This window comes from Larus michahellis, chromosome 4, assembly GCF_964199755.1.
Source record: "Larus michahellis chromosome 4, bLarMic1.1, whole genome shotgun sequence".
Classification (NCBI taxonomy): domain Eukaryota; kingdom Metazoa; phylum Chordata; class Aves; order Charadriiformes; family Laridae; genus Larus; species Larus michahellis.
In genome coordinates this window covers 65,036,518-65,050,701 of record NC_133899.1, presented here as the reverse complement: position 1 = coordinate 65,050,701, position 14,184 = coordinate 65,036,518, and the positions used below count along the sequence as shown (strand labels likewise).

General features: G+C 41.2%; 1 protein-coding gene across 4 annotated transcripts in view; it reads right to left on the bottom strand.

Annotated features, from left to right (window-relative positions):
* LIN52 (lin-52 DREAM MuvB core complex component) overlaps positions 1-14,017 on the bottom strand; it is an 83,810-nt gene extending 69,793 nt beyond the window's left edge. For 3 of the 4 annotated variants that reach the window (XR_012586753.1, XR_012586754.1, XM_074585232.1), the window contains exons 1-5: positions 13,812-14,004; positions 13,638-13,712; positions 13,441-13,478; positions 12,374-12,440; positions 11,138-11,221 (exon numbers count right to left, since the gene is read on the bottom strand). Coding sequence is in view for 2 of the 4 variants with exons in the window: in XM_074585232.1 (XP_074441333.1) it covers positions 11,138-11,221; positions 12,374-12,440; positions 13,441-13,478; positions 13,638-13,712; positions 13,812-13,830 (283 nt within the window). In the remaining 2 variants the exon portion in view is untranslated. Of the gene's footprint in view, positions 1-11,137; positions 11,222-12,373; positions 12,441-13,440; positions 13,479-13,637; positions 13,713-13,811 lie in introns of all 4 variants that reach the window. The other variant, XM_074585233.1, reaches the window with a different exon arrangement.
* Positions 14,018-14,184: the final 167 nt, after the last annotated feature.

Genomic DNA, 14,184 nt, shown 5'->3' with positions numbered 1-14,184 from the left:
AAAGTAGGGTTGATTATGGGGTCAGATCATGTTGCTTAAGGCTTTATTCAGTCCAGTCTGGAACACCTCTAAGAACAGAGACTGCAAAACCACTCTTGAGGTTGCACAAAGCGTTCCACTGCTTGATTGACCAATGCTAATAGTCCAGCTGTCCTCACAAAGCACTAATTACTGCTTTGAGCAGCACACCAAAAATTCTGCAAAAGCTAATGGCGATGCATCAAATGAATGATTTCACAGTCTTCAAAGCAGTTTGGTCAATTAGTCTCCAGATTAATCAGATTTCTTCCTCTCCCCCCGCTAACACTGAAAAGGGTCCCTTCTCTTAACCACAGGAAGTATCGAGATCAACCTTCACTCTATTAACATAAACTCAACAACTCTTTTCCAGAAAGGATCAAATTATTGCAGCGTTTCTTCCTACTATCAAGCAAACTAAAGGACCCAAAGGGGACTTTCAGAAGAGACATTTTTGGAAAAGAATAACACAAAGTATAACAGAAAAGTTTTCGGGGGGGGGGGGGGGGGGGGGCAGTGTTGGGTTGGGTTTATTTTTTGTTTGGGTTTTGGTTTTTTGTTTTGTTTTTTTTTAATAAAGCAAGTAATATGTCATGGTTGAAGTACCTTCCAGAGGTGACCTTTGCTTTAACAAAATCAGATCCACGAACTAGGTATGGGGACGTAGATAAGTAGAGGAGGAGGAGAGAAAAGGCAAAAAGACAGACATTTCAATAAAGATCAGGTTAAAAGCATCTCAGAGTAACTCAGCTTTTATTTAGAATATTGCTGTTGCATTGAGCATTGCTTGTTAAGATCAACAGTGGTTTTAAGAGCACAGTTATCTGCCAGCTCTTCATCCACTTAGCATGTGGTCATAGAATCACAGAACAGTTTGGTCTGGAAGGGACCTTAAAGCCAAGCCCCTGCCCTGGGCAAGGACACCTTCCACTAGACCAGGTTACACAAAACCCCATCCAGCCTGGCCTTGGTCCTTGCACATAATTTTGGAAACTCAGTTACCAGAGGTAGATGGACACTGTCTAACACTCGAAAAGCTCCCCTTTTTATTTCCAACATTAGTCTCCAGAACTAACCACCATGCAATGGCATGTCAGCATTTCTAACACTCCTACATCTATGTACATTTAAAAGCTATCTATGCAATCACAGAGTTTACATTGTTTATTATAATCTCCCTTCTGTAAAAGGTGGCCACCAGACTTAGAAAAATTCAATCAGCTACATTTGGAGGTCTCAATGCCTACTTGACAATAATAAAAATTTGGGGGTTTACAGTCACTTTGAATATTTAAAAATAATTCTGAGAGAAAATAATTACATTCTTAATGTGATGACAAATTAGTAAGTCAGACAAAAAAGTCTGACCCAAACTACATAATCTAACAAAAGGATATTCTACGTACATAAATACCAATAGGCATCAAACAGAAATTAAAGCAAAGACAAATTGCAGGAGTTTGAACTTTTGACACATGAAGGAGAGTTTTAGAGATTTTTCCCCTTTTCTCAAACTCCAACCATATACATGTCCTTCTGCAGCAAGCAGAGTCATCAACACCTAGAGACTAGGATGCGCTATTAGTACTCGCCATCAAAATCCACACTAGTAGTTTTCCCCCAGAGTAAGGGAGGGGAAGAAGAAGGCAAAGATGCAGAAATTTCTTGAAGCTTAGAGAAATATTTATTCTACTTCACCAGCAGACAGAGAACACCCTAAGGATCCATGCAGTATTTTTTTCAGGTATGACAGTTACCTAGATACAGCATTTGTTTTATGGTAAGAATGCACAATTTATGCATATGGGTAGTATCACATTTGATATCATCAGCAGACTGAATCTCCCTGAATTTGTATTTAAGAACAGTCTGGACCTGCTTTTTTTCTGCACATAGAGGGCAACTCAACCACACACCCACTTATATAAAAAAAAAAAAAAAAAAAAAAAAAAAAAACAGAAACAAAAGCAGCCAAGGTCCAGACTCTATTTCCATCCTCACTATCGCAACCTAATCTCCTGGCAAGTTAATGCAAATCAAAGCGAACACTTCTCTGACACTGGTAGCAAAGCGTGTTCCTCTCCCAAGAGAGACCTGTAAAACAGGACAGTCACTGACAGCAGTACAATTACTGACACAGATACAGACTTTATGGACATGTTTATCTCTGCTGTAAATCCACACTCTCTCTCCACTCCGATTCATGAGTCATAAAGAAATTGCAGATAATGAAAAAGTTGGAGAAATTTACAGCATGTCGGAAACCTCAGACAGCCAGAAGAAATTAAAGAGCTGACTGAGGATAAATCACACAGGTACAATTAAAACTTCCTATACCTTCTTCACTTCCAAACTGGGGCACAAGCCAATGGAGATGATGAAAAGTTGAGGTCACGACTCCTCTGACTGTAATCATTTCTTAACTACCTACATGTCAAAATTAGCCAATTCACAGATCACATATGAATGGCAATTTCAAGGCAGTATTCTGATGTCTGCTCTTCCAACAGGAGCTGCCCTGGAAGAATCCTGCCTGTAAATAAGCCACCCAGTGAGCAGTATAAGGAGATGTGATTTCCTCACCCCTCTGCAGATGCAGAGTATCTCTTACCATAGCACTGTGCATTAAAATGAAGCAGCAGATCTACAGTGTGGGAGGAGGGTATAAAGAGAATTGGGAGAAAGGCCAAGGTTTCACATGGAAATCATAGCAGCTTGGACATCATGGTGACAGGGCCATATAAACACCTTAACGGACAACATAGGCGTTCTTTTCACCGCTCTGAAACAATCAAGTAAGGACCAGGAATTACTATGAATGTAAACTGAAAACAGCCTCCATCTTTTCCTACTAAGGAAAACAAAACCAACCATCTCAACTAATTCTGTGATTCCTGAAAAATTCTGTGATCATCTCCTAATCCACAAGTGAACCATGCAAAATGTGAGACAATTTCAGGGAGAAGTCTACTAACTCTGCTAAGTAAATCCTTAAACTAACTGCATATTACAGAAATCCAGTGTCCAAAGAGCATAATTTTGTTGTCCAGCTATAAAACTCTGCCTTCAAGCTCTGAAGCACATGAAGTATACTATTTCACATAAAGTCCTTGCCAAACACAGTACTAAATAACAAAATAAGAGAGAAATATGCTTTCAGGCAAAACTGAAACATGATGAAGATTCATTCAGCAGGGCAGGGAATGTAGAAACTAACCAAGAAAAAAAAGAAAACAGCTGCTACAAAGAAAATTCTAAGCAGAGCAGAAATAACTGAAGTACATGCACCTCAAACTGCTTCCTCCTATGCAGGACAGCTCACCTTGCAAGAGTAAATAACCGTGTATTTTAAGTTTAAGGACATAATGAGCACTAGACTTGGCATACAACATTCTCTTCAAAGTCCAACATATTTAGAACAATGAGGCGATTCCAAACCATATTTTCTTCCTTCCTGTTTCAGATTAATACAGACACACTAGTGCTAGAAGCACTATGCTTCTGGAAGTGCCAGATTTTAACAAAGAAAAAGTGAGTATCCTCCTTACTCTTTTGTCAGCAGTCAAGATATTAAGAACAGTGCTGTATCTTTGTAATAACTGGCACTGAGAGTCCCGCTGCAGGATCTAGATTTGGATCCACATCACATGATTCTCTTTCACTTTATTTCCTTCTTCCTTCTCCAAAACTCAGTTCTCTTCTCCAGCTCCACCACAACACTTTGGGTAGTCTATCTCTCCAAGGAAACACAGAAAAAGTTCATGTTCAGGAAAGAGTCTACTCTGCTACATAGATTCCCAAACCTTATTTTGGCTAATAAGAAACCAGTTCACTTTTTCATGCCACTTCCCAGACTGCAGAGCGTGGACACACAGCTTTTACTAAAATGGACCATGAAGGGATTTCAGAAGACGCCATAAGACAGACACCCCACTGACATCCTGCATATTAAAACACTCTTTACTTATACATACCTGTTGATATGTTGATTTCCTACAAATGTAAGGCTGAAACATTTTGTTACAAACAAGTGTACACAGAGACTAGAAAAGTCACAAGGGAACTAGAAAAGACACTAGACAGCTGTACTTCAGGAAGCAGGGGCATGTTCACAAATGTAAATAAAGGCTTCTGAGCATAAAAAACCCTCTGTGTTGATTGACTCAGGATTAAAGAAAAAGTGATTATGGTCAGGAAATATTTTTATCTGATCAATTGCAACATCGATATAAGCCCGTTTGGGTACGAAGGCCAGGTGTTTTGCATGGAACCTACGGGCTGCATGTTGGTACTACATGTAGACACTCCTAGGAAAGACAATCCGTTACAGAAAAGGAAAGAGATGTTTCAGTAAGAGGAGACACTGTCCTCCCTCCTTTCCTTACTTTGATTCAAATTCAACAACTTACACAAAGTTGCAGTTTAACAACTAAGTGTCATACCCTGTTTTTTAGTTTAATAGATAATACAAGTTCAGCCCACCAAAGATGGAGCCCCTGATTTAAAAATATCCTACCCACAACCATCGTCAAAAAAGGAAAAAAAAGAACCAAACAAACACCACAAACAACAAAACAACTCAATGAGTGAATGCACATTCAACCATACAGGGAAGAGCTATCCTAGCTTTGAAATTATCCATGTCAAGAGTAGCCTGCAAGGATCACAGGCAGAACTAAGCATATGTTTCAAAATATGCTACAGTTAAATCCTGCTCTACCCAAAACCTACAAAAAAGCCAAACTTGCCTGCAAGAGATCACAACCAAAGACTACCAATCTGAGAAAGAGTGGCAATGTGTAAACAGCTTGGAATTCAGAAAGACTCATTTATGATTTCCCAGAAATTTCAGAGGCTGCAGAGGACTACAATTCACAACCAAGGACAGCTTAACGTGGGAGCAAACTAGCTCGATTACCCTGCAGTCCAGCCTATTACAAAGGTCCTCCCAAGCCACCACCCTGACTCTGACATGCCAATGGCAAACGCCTATAGAAGACTGTAAGAGCAGGGAAGCACATAGCTGTGCCTGCCTAGTAATCCCTCCCAGCTTTCTGCATCTCCAAGATCTCCACTGGTGACTTTTCTGTGGTCAGACACCCTCGATAGATTTATCTTGCAATAATTTGTCTCATTTACTGAGCAAGATAACCTCCGTGCCCACAACCTCCAGCTGCAATGAGTTCTGACTTTAATGTGCAGCCCAAGTATCTCCTCGTGTCTGTCCTGGTACGCTATTTTATTCTCTCTGGCTCCCATACTACGGGAAAAAGCGAAGTCATTCCCTACTCACGCTCTCTGCATTAATCACTTGTACAGATATTTTTCGTATACTGCACCAGTTGTCTCTCTCCAGGCAAAAAATTCCTAGTCATTTACTCATTCTTCATATTAAGGAAAATTATCATTGACTGAACAAACACTGGCTGACTTTTCCTTTATCAGTCTATGATGCTACATGATGGCCCACTTTTTGCTGCTCACCTAACATCTCCCAGGTCATCCAGGTCTAATTCTTGGGCTCTTGATGGCTAGCATCAAATAGCTCTTCCACTGTACCCTTGGTATTTAATTTGCTTAACCATACACAGAAAATAACCATATACAGGAACAGAGTTGCTAGAGTCCAGTGAAAGCCAGGGAATACAAAACCACAGAGGACCATAAATAGGGAGACTTGGTTGATAATGTTCAGTAACTGTCTCACTGCTCTTGAAGGAGTGTCAGGATTTGATATTGGATAATATAATCATTGTTACATTCCTGATTTTACAGCAGGAAAAGCGCAAAACAGCTTCAACTCCAAATTAAAAATTAATCTAAGAGAGAAGACTAACAAAAAGATCACTGACAGGGAAATTATAAAAGGTATTCACATCTGTGGGGTCAGTTATCCCACGTTTTTTAATATTTAAGGCAGATACTGCACAAAAGCACCATCGCCTCCACAAACATATTAGGACTTAAAAAGAATAGGCTTTTCAGGAAGTCTTGCACTAGTGATATCACCGAAGCCATACTGTGGTAGCATAGCAGTCAGAACATCTCTCTGGCATCAGCGAGAGTTTTATAAACATGGCAGTGATACCAGGTGTGTGTATATATATATATATATACACACACACACTTTAGGACTTCTGGACCAATATCGCATGTGTTATCTGAAAAAGATCAAAGATTCACAAGCAATAGCAGGGTCTTCAGAAAGTCCCTGGAACAACCACATTCCTTAAGTGAAACGGTGCTTTTCCTGCTTTTCCATCCTACCTATCTGCTACTTTTACACACAGGTTTGTTCCAAAGTTTGGAAAAAGCCAATTTTTTTATTTTACTTTTTTACATTTTTAAAAAAAAACATTTTTTTTTTTTAGAAAAAACACATTTTTCTCTGTGTGTGTAGTTTTTAGACACACCTCTCTGTACACGTATATTCAAAAGGATGACAGGGCAGATCTTTAAAAATAACTGCAATCAAGGATAATAAAAATCTCTTAACACCAAGTTTGCTTCCTAGCAACGTAAGCACTTCCCAGAGCTGCTAGCTCATGAAACCAAGACTTTAAAAGAAAAAAAAATCCAAAGTCAACTTTGACTCAGTTGCTCTGAAAGCTGTAATGGGTCATGCAGTGGCAAAACAGAGCTAGTGTCTAAATTTGCAGTTATTTACACAAACTGTTTTGAAACTTGCCGCTTTGTGGGACACAAATACTGAGTCAGGATCTGTGACTAGGTTCCCAAATAAGAACTACCTCCCTCTTGCTTTCCACATCAGCTGGAGGCTCCTTATTCTGCAGCACTCACGACCTAGCTCCAAGCAAAGCCGGAGGGACGCAGGGGGGGAAAAAAGCTCATAATGAGGCAACGTGCCTACGCCTTTGTTGTTGTTGTTTTTTTTCCCCCCCCCAGACTTCTGCCAACAGCAGAGATGAGACTTGCTGACGGGCTGCTGCTCACATTCAGCAGTGATACAATGCCTGGTAAAGTCCCCCTAACTATGTGAACAATTAGAAGTAGGTGTGTTCATTGAGCCCATTCCTCCTCCCTTAAAATACTCACGTTAACAGGGACAGCAAAATCCACACAAAGCAGAATTTTTAGTACTCAAAATGGTTTCAACGTATTCTAACCAACAACTCTTTAACAGAAGGAAAACAGAAGCTCCAATGAGAGAACTGAAGCAAAAAGAGAAAAGCAGTAACAAGTGAGAGGATGAGGTAGAAATTTACATAGCTTAAAAACAAGGCAAGGAACCACAAACCGAGACCTCAGAAGAGGTCTGTTGAAAAATAATATATATATTTTTAAAAGATTTTATTATTATTATTATTATTGATACCAGGTCCTAAGCCTAGAAGCTGCTGGAGAACTCTAGAACCACCTTGTAGCTAAGAATAAATACACAAACCAGAGACTTAAGGATAGTCTATCCTTTAAGAGGAGAGTAAAAACAATAAATCAAATTGTTGGTTCATGCTACAAAAATCCTGCCTCATTCAAGGACGGCTATCCTTTAGGTGAATTCTGTGCTAAGGATATTCTGTAAGGAACAGACAGGAGTGAGCAAGAATCCACCTACTAGCATGCTAGGAAAGCTGAAGAAGATATTCCTCACAATCACCTTGGAGATCCTCTCTGATCCACAAGATAGATCTTCAGTGTAAGTCATCAGCAAATTAAATGGTGCAAATAACAAATTCTGATTTATGGAAGATAGCCCATCTTTTGTTGGCAGTTTAGTGGCCTGCATCTTAGGAAAAGGGAAACGAAAGTAGAGGAGATCATGCAGACAGCAGTCAGAAATATATTTTTTAAAAAGCAAGGTGCTCACTTATCCATTTGGTTAAAAAAAAAAAAAAGATGACAAAGTTGCAAAATATCTGCAAAACAGAAGTCTTTTTAAACTACAAAGGTAAAACAACGCCAAAAATAAGCAACTGATATCGTCTGAGCAGGACCTAAATGTATTAGGTACTACTGAGGCCAGAAGAATCGGATACATGGCTGGACAGATCAACAATTACCTTATTCAGAAATAAGTAACTGAACCCTGAGACAAAGAGGAGGGAATCAGCATTATCAAAAATACCATTAACCATTTCAATTGTCAAAGGTCTCCTTTGACACTATCATCCCACATGCTCAGAGATTGATGTCTTACCAGATAAAGGTACTGCAGTCTAAACAGGTATGTGCTAGGCTGCACAGAAATCCTAACAGAGGGTAAGAAGCTCAGATGATGATATAAAATACCAGAGGAAGCTCTGTTAGCGTTATTCCAGCCTGAATGATATTCACTGTATCTCAGAACTCTAACACTAAAAGTCACCTCTGAAGCTTCTAGTCAACTGTTTCTTGAACTTATGGTTACAGTCCAAACAGGGCAAGTCTATCCAGTTTCATCTGATAAAGAAAAACTTTCACAAAGCTATGCATTAATTGAGATATAATTATTTAAATCACTTAAGAACATGCAGCTTAAAGTGCAGACCAGTGAAATAGTAGCGACTGTAAAACTGTCTGCTTTTAAAAGTGGAGGACAACTGTAAATCAAACCAGATGTCAAACAAGCCGGAAAGAAAATATAAGTTAACAATTTAATTTGATTCACAGAAGCTATGGGGCATTCCACAAAGTAGCCAGGGTTACAGAAAATAAAGGTAACCCTATGGGAAAAAGAGAGGGGAAAGTTAGTTGCAAAGAACAGAAATCTGTGTGAAGCAAGCAACCAAAAGAGGAACTGAGAAGTCAGGGACAGCAGGAATTATACATAATCAGGATGTAGAACACAGATAATAGTATTCAACCATTCCTAGATTAAAGCAGTGAAGACGGACAAAGCATTCAATATATTTGTTCCAAATTTGTCAAGAAAGCCTGCTTATATAGAAAAAATAGTAAGACATTCATATGAATTTAAGAAACAAGGCATGTAATTCAGTAATTATTGATTTATCAAACTACATCACGTCAAATCAATTACTCAGATTTCAATTCTAGTGTTGCAATAGTACCTTGATGAATAACTTTTCAAAAGGTACCCAGTCCCATATGTCACTTTGCTTAATGACTTTTAATGCAAAATTAACATGAAGTGTACTGTGAACTGGTCCAATAACAGACCTCACAACATAACTACAAAGTCACTTAATAAATACACTTGTCATGGAGCACTGCAGGAATCACTCTGGTCCTGCACAGCATTTTATCAGTAACTTGGATGAAGACAGAAGTCTTTGAAAATATAACGGATTTGAGATGCAATGTAGAAAAGGAGAGTTGGAAGGAAATGAAGCAGAGTTGTTTCTCACGCTCCATACAGATAAAACGTTTGAAAATACTGTAAAAAAAAAAAAAAGACACTGCACATTCAGAATAGGAAATGTGTCACAAAACACAATATCAGGAAGAACTTCAAATCATGATTGAAACGGTACAGTTTTATTAAAAAGCAGCTAGACTTCTGTGGGAAGCCTCATGCTGCCACCTAGAGGGGACTGGTCAGCAGCGGTTTTAATCCCGGTTTTCATTAATTTCAATGAACAGTCAAGTCAAAAGGGGACTATTAAATTTCAATATACAAAGATATCATCAAATCCAATACCTCTGGACGAAAACCACAAGTCCCTTAACTTTAATGCACACATCTTTTGGATTTTTCTTCTTGTTCTCTCACTTATCTAAGACTGTTAAGAGAAAAGAACTTAAAAACAGTATTAGGAAAAACAGTTCCAAGAAGCTCTGTGCAAACTCCGCATCTAATCTTCTGTGAAAGCTTTCCAAAATCCATGTATATTATGACATACAAAGTATTCAATATATTATAGCCTAAAGGAAAATAGACTTCAGTGACAAGACGTTACAAACACGGAGAGCAAAAATTCAAGATTTCGGTTACTATAGACTAAGGGTTAGCACTGTTGGACCTCAGATATTTCATCGTTTGCTCACTTTGTCTTCTTTCCATATTTATTTGCTTTCAGTAAAAATAAATGGAAACGCATTCAACAAATATTGCAAGGAAACAACCACCTCGTTAGCTTTAACGTAACTCAGGCTTTGCTTAAACTGCATTTAGCAGGACAAAGCTGTCCGACATTTAAGCCTACAGCTTAACTGAGAAAGCCAATCATCGGCCAATCTTTGTATTTGGCTCAGTTTTACATTGTTATGCTTTAACTTCTTCTTCACTAAATGCTTTACGCAGTCTTAACAGATGTCAGCACTGAAAGTAAAATAAACTTGCAGGGAGCGTGTTAAAACAGGCTTAATGATCTTTTGATAAGAAAGCATTAGGATATCTTAGTTCTACAGTCAGGAAAACTCTAAAGGTCTATTACTGATTTTTGTTATCCACTAAAAGGAAGGTGAAAGACCTGCAAGTTTTAAAACTTTGGTGCTTTGTGTAGCCCAAGAGTAATTGTAACTAAAGGAGCAAAATTAAGCAGAAAAAAATTAATCATATCAGTACATGGTGGCATTTAAAAGAAACACAATATTCTTTAAATCCTCAAAGCTGGATCAACGTGTTAACAACAGAGTCCTAGATGTGATGATGAAAGCAGCTCCTTCTTCAAGAACTGATAGAAACTGTCTGTTTGTAAATGGGATGAAGGTCAACTTTAGTACTCAATGACATCACCTCCCACCACAATTGAGTGTAGAAAAAAACAGCAGCTACAGAAGCAGAAAACAGTATGAACAAAGTGATAGGAGAATCTTATACCTAACTGAAAGTTTCACTGTGGAAGCAGTGCATAAAGTTTGACAGAAGTACTGCCACAAGTATTCTGAGAAACAGCTTCACTGAGTGGGAAATTAAGCAAAGTGACCTGATTTATCTAAGGGAACGTTAAGTCAGGAACAGAAATCTGCGTGCCACGAGACAACACCAGATTGACATGTGACCTCTTGTTATTTCTGCTAAGATGTTTCCCCCATGCAGGTACGCTGAAGTTGGAGTTGTAAGCTCACTCTCCCATCCTGTTTCAGAAAGTCACTGTGACTGTCAGGTGCTTGACAAATCTGCCAACACACTTTTCCAGCTACAAATGTACCATTAGCGCACACTTTAGTGGGAAGATTGGCAATGCAGTCAGTCGCATCTGCGCAGAGCACTTACATTCATCCAGTCCCAGCTGATAAGCCAGGTTCTGCAGGCCACGAACCTTCTCCATCAGGTTAGCTGTAGTGAGGCTCCCTAACTCTAAGAAAACAGAAAAGTGTGAGTTTTAACATCTATAGATCTCTAGTGACAGTTCACCTGTTTACTACTTCACAGAGCACTTTCAAGTCATACTTCTGATAATATCTATTTCCAGGGAACAGAGTATGTTTGAAATTCAAGCTGATACCATCCCTAATTTTAACACTGCAAGAAAAGACCAGCTTCCTCTACTGAAGAAGACACAGATATGGTTCATACTGCGATCTGCCACCATTGCAATGAAGAACTTGCCTCATATTTTGGAAGTTCTTGGAAGTTCACATTGCTACATGAACAAGCTACAAGAGTATGTAAGGGAATGGACTTACTATACATTATAATATATATACATTAATAATGTATATACATTATGTATAGATAATATACATAATGTATATACATTAATAATGTATAGTAATGCTGCACATTTCCTGCGACAATTTCAAGTTAATTTGTCCCACTTATACTTTGGAACAGTTTATCTGGAATTCACATGAGCAGCAGAGCATGCTTGAGGATGTTTACTGCAAACCAACAGCTGTAACATGCAGCAAATCCAGATGCTAGCTAGCCCTTCTGTAACTTGCTCATACAGCCTTACCATTCCATTACAGATCTTGAATCTGTGAGAGAAGACAAATGCATAGAGCTTCTCTAAACAAGTCAATCAACAAGTCTAAGCTGCTCACCAAATTTGATCAGCTGAGGCCCATCAAAAAATTCATGCCACTTCTCAAAATACAGCAGACGCACACTATACTTACGCAGTAAGAAACTGGTAAGTGAAATAACTGGATTAATGACAAATGTCTATCATCAGCTAGATAAAGAGACTCCCGAGCTGGAGATTCTGCAAATGTGAGGGCTAGAGATCTGAGGCCACAGGGCTCACTGATGGAAGACTCCTGCCTTCAGAAATAGGACAAATCAACAGTATAATTAAGGGGGGGGAAAAAAAAAAAAAGACACAAGCATTTGGGCATCCTGAGCAAGAAAAACTCCAAAATAAGTACTGAACAACACAAAAAAACTACTCCCCATTCCTTCACCTCCAGAACATTTAAAGAACAAATGTTTTAAGCCTCTTAAGTAAGTACTGAATTCCCATCTGTTTTGGCAATGTTACTTCCTACACATAATGTCCGTACTCACCCTTTAACATATCGATATCATCATTTTCTAACTCAGCCATCCACTTGGGAGGAGAACTTGTAATAGGCTGTTTTGAAAAAAATTAAAGTTCATACAGAGACAAGTGCATTTTTAGAATTGTAAAAAAAAGTCTGGTCTCATATTGAAAACCAGTTACACTGACAGCAAAAATATGAGAGTTACAGGTACTTTATAGACATATTGTTATGTTTAATCTTGCTTTCTAGCTTTCCCTGGAATTTTTAGAGTTAAAAATAGCACACTACCACCCACAATCCCAAGTCAGTATGAAAAGCGGGATTTCAAGGCCACACCTCGAACACTGTGTCCAGTTTTGGGCCCCTCACTACAAGACAGACATTGAGGTGCTGGAGCATGTCCACAGAAGGGGAACAAAGCTGATGAGGGGTCTAGAGCACAAGTCTTATAAGGAGCAGCTGAGAGAACTGGGATTGTTTGGCCTGGAGAAAAGGAGGCTGAGGGGAGGCATTATCACTCTCCACAACTACCTGAAAGGAGGCTGTAGTGAGGTGGGGGTCCGTCTCTTCTCCCAGGTAACAAGGGATAGGACAAGAGGAAATGGCCTCAAGTTGCACCAGGGGAGGTTTAGGATGGATATTAGGAAGTTTTTCTTCACAGAAAAGGTTATCAAGGATTGGAACAGGCTTCCCAGGGAAGTGGCTGAATCACCATCCCTGGATGTATTTAAAACACAGGTAGATATGATGCTTAGGGTCGTGGTTTTGGCAGTGTTAGGTTAGTGCTTGGCCTCAATTATCTTAAAGGACCCTTCCAACCATGATTCCTAAAGTTTAAAACCTTTTGTTTCTTCCAAGGTGTAATTCTCATTCACAGTAAGCTCCACAAGGTTGTATAAAAATAATATTGAAAACAAAAAGGATCATTCTAACGTATACCGGAGTTATCACTGAGAAATGTTTTGTAGACCAAAGATGTAAAGCCCACAAGCGGACACAGCAGACCCACCACCACAGGGGAAGCGGGGGAGGGGGGGGGAAGGGAAGGGGACGGGGAGAAACGCGAAAGGCAAAGCAGCGCTCACTCACGCTTTTGAAGGAAGCGGCGAACTCAGCAACCCCGGGCACTGGGAAGAGACAACGAAAGGCGGCGGGGGGTGAGCGCCTCCGGCGGCAGCACCCCACAACCCTCACCCTCCTTGCCCGGCCCCCGTGGGCCCGGCCCGGGCGAGCTCCCCCCCCCCAGCCTCCCCGCTGACAGGCAGCGGCGGGCCCGCCGGACTTACGCTGCTCGGGCCACAGGTCCGGGGAGGCGCGGTCCAGCTTCTCGAAGCTCAGCAGCGAGGCCTCCAGGTCGGCGCCTGCAACAGAGAGGGGACGGGAGGGGGTGAGGCACCGCCCGGGCCCCGCCGGCGGGACGGGGAGCGGAGCGGCGACACCACCCGGCCTTCGCGCCTCACCGTCCGCGGGAGCCGCCATCTTGCCCGCCTCACGTGACGCGTCGCCGCTGCTCGCGGGACACACGCACCCCCCTCCCCCGGCACGTGACCCTGCCCTCGCGGCCGAGCCCGCGGGGAAGCGCAAAAAACAAACCGGCCCCCCCCTAACCCCACGTGCCGCTCTCGCCCCAGCCGCCAGGAGGCGTCGCCGCGGGGCGGCGCTCGGCCAATCCGGGCGCTCGACGGCCAGTGGGCGGCTTCGCTGGTGCGGCCAATCCGCGGCCCAGCACGGGGGGCGGTGGGGGCGAAGGGGGCGGGGCGAGGGGATCGCTGGGGGCGATTGGCTGCCGGCCGCCGGCGCCCCGCCGGAGGGGGGGCGCGGAGCGGGCGGGGC